This window comes from Homarus americanus, unplaced genomic scaffold (assembly GCF_018991925.1).
Source record: "Homarus americanus isolate GMGI-L3 unplaced genomic scaffold, GMGI_Hamer_2.0 scaffold36970, whole genome shotgun sequence".
NCBI lineage: Eukaryota > Metazoa > Arthropoda > Malacostraca > Decapoda > Nephropidae > Homarus > Homarus americanus.
In genome coordinates, this window is record NW_024740094.1 from 2,651,978 (window position 1) to 2,658,467 (window position 6,490).

The 6,490-nt window shown below is 38.1% G+C and overlaps 1 protein-coding gene across 5 annotated transcripts in view; it reads right to left on the reverse strand.

Moving 5' to 3' along the window:
• Nucleotides 1-874: 874 nt before the first annotated feature.
• The window catches only part of LOC121875142 (LHFPL tetraspan subfamily member 3 protein-like), a 17,434-nt gene continuing 11,818 nt past the window's right edge, over nucleotides 875-6,490 (reverse strand). For 4 of the 5 annotated variants that reach the window (XM_042379557.1, XM_042379553.1, XM_042379555.1 and 1 more), the window contains exons 4-5: nucleotides 3,160-3,408; nucleotides 875-2,340 (exon numbers count right to left, since the gene is read on the reverse strand). In XM_042379557.1, coding sequence (XP_042235491.1) covers nucleotides 2,144-2,340; nucleotides 3,160-3,408 — 446 coding nt within the window. In that variant the 3' untranslated portion in view covers nucleotides 875-2,143. The remainder of the gene's footprint in view (nucleotides 2,341-3,159; nucleotides 3,409-6,490) is intronic. The other variant, XM_042379556.1, reaches the window with a different exon arrangement.

Here is a 6,490-nt window from a genome sequence, read left to right on the forward strand (position 1 = left end):
GTTGTTCACTCATTTTCTTTTCCACTGCTACTGATCACAATGCATGATGCTCTCACTTACAACTACTGTAGTGTAGGGCAAAAGATGTCCTCATGTTTCCTCTCCTAAACCATCACTCACAGCCCTGAAACATGTCATCTATTTACTAACTTATCAATGAAGTAAAGCCAATACTTAACAGATCTTATGACTCATAATCTGTATATGAATAAATTCTAGCAATGGCAATTTTTTTTACCCCGAAAGCTCTTTAGATAATGTTATCTACATTAACTAGACTACCCATCAAAATTTCTACAAACTCATCATACTGCTACAATCCCCACAACTATACTACCTCATGGCTCTCTTTTTCCAAGTACAGCACTGGTTTGTATTTCTATTTCTTGCTACAGTTCATTACACAATCTAAAGAAAAACTGTAACACACTCGTCTTTTCCAAAGGGCAGGATATCAGTCCACTCAAGTGTTGTTCCATCATTATTCAGTAACTATTGGACTATCAACACCCTCTGGCAGGGTGCACTACTACTGTAATTCCCCCCAAAGTTGATCCATCGTCATTTAGCAACTAACAGGTTACCCTCACCCCTTAGGTAAGATGTTAATTCACCCAAGGATTGTTCCACAGTCGTCCAGTGTTTAATGGCTTACTCTCCCCCCTCCCTCAGCAGGATGTTTGAGGGTTGTTCCACCATCAAGTCCACCCAAGATTTTATGTACTGTACTGTTCTCATGCTACTACTAAGTGTGCAGGTGCTGATGTACAATACAGTTTGGTGATCTACAAGAAACTCTACAGTACATTACATCAACATAGTCAACTTCATCTACAGTCAATCTGATGAAAACATTACCGACAAAAACGCCATCAACAGAAATTATAGTTTATTAAGTAGTATCCGGTATCTACAATTGTTACTCTTAAAATTAAAAAAGAAAATTGCCTTTTTCTATGGTTATTAATCAATCTGGATCTAATCAATTAATAGAGGAGTAATAAGAACTACACACAGTCAAATTACAAAAAGCTACGACTTAATTTCCTATACAGGTATATACAGTACACAGTTATAACACATATAACATCTTCAACAACAAATTAAATTGATTCTTAGCCCATGACTTTGATAAATAAAGCATTAATTACTACAAGTGTTAATGAACAGGCTACATATAACAGTACAGTACAATTATTCAATGTCAAAAATATCAAATTATGAATCTACCATACAGTACAGTACAGTCACCTATGAAAGTCCTGTCGCCTTTCCTCCTGAACCACGAACCCAGAGATTCAGACTCGTGAACCAGAATCATTTATGGACAGAAAGATGCATCGGAATCTATTACTTCGGGTTCATGAATCTGAATCTCTGGGTTCGTGAAGGAGAGACGACAGGACTTTTATGGGGAACTGTACACAAGTCCAATAAAAAATCCTAATCAAATCATACATTCATCATCCTGACTCCTCGCCAAACAGTATCTCCAACATGACACAGTGAGGAGGCAGGTGTTCAAGCTTTCATCCACTGTGCTGTCTCCAGTAATATATTTCCAGGCAGTGACCTCCAAGACAAGAAGTTTTAGATGGTCCGAGGATCTAACAAGGCAGTAGTGATCAGCTCTGTCAGGATCACCCCTTAACTGCAATCACAGTTCATAGTTAGAGAGTTAAGAATTATACCAAGTGAATATTATAAATCCCTTGAAAGCATCTATCAATAAGAAATAAATCTATCTTATATATTACAATTACGTACAAAATAAGATAAGTCTTGATAAAATGCTCTTTTCTGTATTAGAAGTTTACAGTTCAGTCAGTCATGAGACCATTGACAAAAGGTAAGACCACTACTCTAAAGGTAAGTACAGTACAGGTATAAAAAACTCTTCCAAAATACCATAAAATAAAAAATAATGTTGGTAGATCTCAAACACAAGTGAAGTCCTTGTGTAAAATAACATACTGTAATATAATATCTCAGCCAAGGCAAACTGAACATGAGTATTACTTTATAAATGAATATATTACATAAAAACACTTAAAAAAAACACTTAAACTTCCATAAGAGGAATACACATCTCTTGGGTCCTATACAAGATCATACCCTTCCAAAAAATCCTTCATTCTATGTCCTATAGCTGAAAGTTCTGTACAGAGGAAGCATAGTGTGCCCTGTAAGCAGAGTTTTTGGAGCGTCCAGTGTGGTGAGAGAACTCGGAAAACCGGTCGTTATCTGGATGTGGCATAAGCATCACAGGCTGGAGGTTGAGAGACTTACGAGACCCGGCCAGGCTGCCAGCGTCACCCACAAAGCCAGCATTCATCTGACCTGGAAACAGAGGGCAAGAATAAATTTACCAGTACAATTAAACCTCTCTAGATTATTAATGAATAGTTCACAAAACACCTTAATCCCTTGTGTACAGGTTCACCTCTGACATGAATGCAATCGTTTGACGTTAGCTCAATACCTGTACAATACATAAGTGACATCCCCGTAGTGAAGGGGTTAATTCAGGTTGCTTCACTTACAATCCAACCTGAGTTAATATTCCAACAAAATTAAAGATAAAAATAAACATAAGGAAAATAAAGAGTAATAGACAGGTGAAACAATACCTACTGACACTATGGAAGGAAGAACAGTAGTAACCTAACTTTTAAATGACTCCAAACAAGACAACCAGAGAGAATGGAAGAACGATTAACAAACAAGTCCTGACCTTTCATCTCCACCACCCAGGACACTTCTTGATACAGGTATAGTGAGTGACAGGTAAACAAGGTTAATTAAAATGAATTTATAAATCTCCATATCAAACAGGACGAAGCTTTAATATATCCTGTATTAAACTTGACTCAAAACTTTACCTCTGATTCATGTTGTGTTGAAAAAAGTGATGAGGTGGTTGAAACGGAGAGAATAAAGGGGACATATAGACACATTCAAACTGATGTGTGAGAGTAGTAGTGTAAGAAATTGATAAAATAATATTTACATTTTATTTAATCAGAAGTCAGATACAAGTTACATCTGTATAAAACTGAGAACCACAGACGTCAATACTATGATTAAAAAGCCTCACCTACGTCAATACTATGATTAAAAAGCCTCACCTACGTCAATACTATGATTAAAAAGCCTCACCTTTGTACACAGAGCCACCATACAAGGGCTCTGGCTCGGCCTGCAGTTTGACATGGCGAGTGGCGAGGACAAAAGCAAGGGCAGACAGCACGGCAGCATCAAGGATCCCGATGATGGCCAGGATGTAGGCCCAGCGTACTTCACACTCCCCCATGTTGTACTGGCGAGCAGTGGGGCCACATACCTTCCTCACCTCTCCCGCGGCCCATCCAGCAGGGAACACCACCACACCCACCAGCAGGAGGATTGCTGTTGAAGATAATGTTAAATTAAATACACCGACACAAACCAATGGAGAGATACAGCCTTCATTACCAGGCCTACTACAGGTATATACAATTATTAATGTATGCTGGAAAACTCCACCATTTAATTCAATGATAAATCTTAAAATAATGTAAGATGAAGGAATGGAATATAAAATCTTAGGGTTTCAACTCCTGTACTATAATGCATCAATAATTAAGTTTACTGTATTCTCACATTGCTCTTAGTTATATGGGGTAAGGTTTTCAGACTTCCAGGAACATTTTTCTTTCGCCTTCAACCCACAGTGTCAGACAACTCATGACGAAAATTCTATATGTAATCAACACACACACACACACACACACACACACACACACACACACACACACACACACACACAAGTAATGATAACTTTCAGAATACAAACACCATTATTAATCTACCGTCCATAGTTCACATACTGTACCTCTAAGGCAACTGTTGACACGAATACACAACCAACTTTTGAACAAGCACAAGCAACATTACCGAACCAAACAATATCACAAGGCTGTAATAGTGGTGAGGCAGAGTACACAGGTTCAGTAATGTCAAGAAAGTGGTTTACCTTAACCTACATAAAATAGTTTCGACTTAACGCCTTCAGAGCCTAGTGAGTTTGTCATTACGGTGCAGCTTAAGTTACGGTCCAAATATACCTTGGGATCTCAGTATAATGATTTATGTGGTATTCAATAGTTTCTTTAGTTATAACAAAATAATTTATCAGACATAATAAATAAGATATAAGTGATAATACAAACGATTCATAATTAACAATGAATTAAAATTTCATAAAAATATAAATTAGATGTAAGTGATATTCATGGTATTATTACTGATAATAAATAAGATTTATCTCGTCGATAATATTCAATTTCCTCAGAGCGATTCCTTCCCTCCCTCTGCCTACACCGTGTTCAAATGTTTATGGTGACGAGGGCGTCGAACCAGTGTCCTCATTACAGCGAGGTTACATGTGTACCGAGTGATACGGATTGCTCCACAGAGGCCAAAATAAGGTATAATCGTCTGGCCTCGTCATTACCTGTGTGTCTTACTCTTGACTTTATATCTCGGCCAGTCTCGGTTCTATGTTACCCTGTATACAATATATAATAAATATTTAGTACTGTTACTGGCAGTTCTTTTATTTAAGGTAATATTTACTTTATTGAAGATAATATTAACTGATATTAACGCAGTTATTTGTGCACCGTAACAGAAACAACAACATTAAAGAACTTTGGAAAACTGGTACAAAGACGTGACGGAGGCACTAATGCAGTACAGGTGCACATGCATACACAGACCCGTGTACACATTAAACGTACATACTGTACACATACACTGGCATACATGCTATAAGCACGTGCATATACCCACTCGTCTACAACCACACACACACACAGTGACAGAAAAGTGTGTGAGTGTTGACCTACCATGACCAAAGACCACGCCAGGCTCACGCGTCTCACTTTGGGTCAGTAGGTCCCGCCACACACTGTACCGCACCTCAACTATTTCACGTTACATATACCAGGTAAGAATGTGTCTAGTTCAGTAGTGAACCGACTGTTGGGTTGATTACAAACAGACGAGTCATTGTCAATACAAACATGGCAGCGAGAGTAATATATGCATAATATATAAAGTTTTGTGATAACCAAACACTCGAGTCACACCTGTTAAGTGAAATTCGTCTCATAATGAACGAATCAGACGCCGTCGTTCCGGTAATGGATATCTGTGTGTGTCAACCGTGGACCAGTTAAGACAAATAAACACAACAGGAAACAGAAACACTGTTTACCCATGGAGTATTTGCGTCTCTCTCAACATGATAGACCAGTTTTAGCGTCATTATCCGTAGCGGTTCCACGAGGTCAACCATGTATAGTTAACTTTTCCTCTGTAGTCTAGATCTAGGAGGCAACTGTCTGGTACACTGTCATTGACTGGAGCGCGACCTCTTATTCCTTAAAAAATCTCAATACATTAAAAAAAATAATCATTCATGTTACATTTATTTGAGAAACGTTATCAGTTACTTTTTATTATTATTATTAATATTATGGTGACAAAGGGCGAGTCAATATGGTACTGTTCTAATAGCCTCTAAATCGAACCAATCACTCCTAGACACTCAGCTGGGAATAGACACCTAACTTAACACTTGGGGGGAAAATAAGGTCAAGTACAGGGCCTTCCACACTGCCTCCTCGCGTGAAAATGTGGCAAAGTTCAGTATTCAGTGTTGTAAACCACTTTCATTATTATTATTATTTTATTGTCATTGAGAAGGAAGGTGTTAATCTGTCTTCGTTGTCCAAAAGTTTACACTGTACAGTATACCTTTTGGGGGAATTTTCTTTATGACTCAAATGAGGTTTTGAACGGACAGTTAAATTCTTTCAATGATGATAAGTATATTTAAATAACTGTAAATTAGTGGAAGCAAACACACACACACACTCTTAACTCACCACCAATCATTCATCCTTACTGCCGTTAAGAGTCAAGAGCTACAATAACAATAAGCTGTTAAGTTCCCTCTTCCAAACACGGCAGAATAACCTCTACAAACAGCGGATTCAGCGCTACATTCCGTCATCAACAAGCGAATTTCTCTTCAGTAAAATGGCCTACTGATGACGGTCAGTACAGTGGATGCCGTGTAAACCGAACGAAAATGAACACTTGTACACACGCTACCTTCCTATGACTATTACCACTATATAAAGATTTAAAACAAACACCGCATAATTATTGTGGTTATAGAGTCTGGAGTACTGGTGTAAAACTAATAAGGATGTAAAGAAGACTGGACTGTATGAGCTTTCTCCCAGGCAGGCACGGCAGCAACGGTTCCTACAAGAAGGTCGCTCACTGCGGACACCTTCCACACATTCCCACACTCTTACTCACCCACCACACCACCATCAAACACCATTCACTTATCTTAAAATAAAATCTAAGAAGAATTAAGCCAAATTAAACAGAAATATAACTTAACGGTATCTTTTATCTTGAGAAATGTACG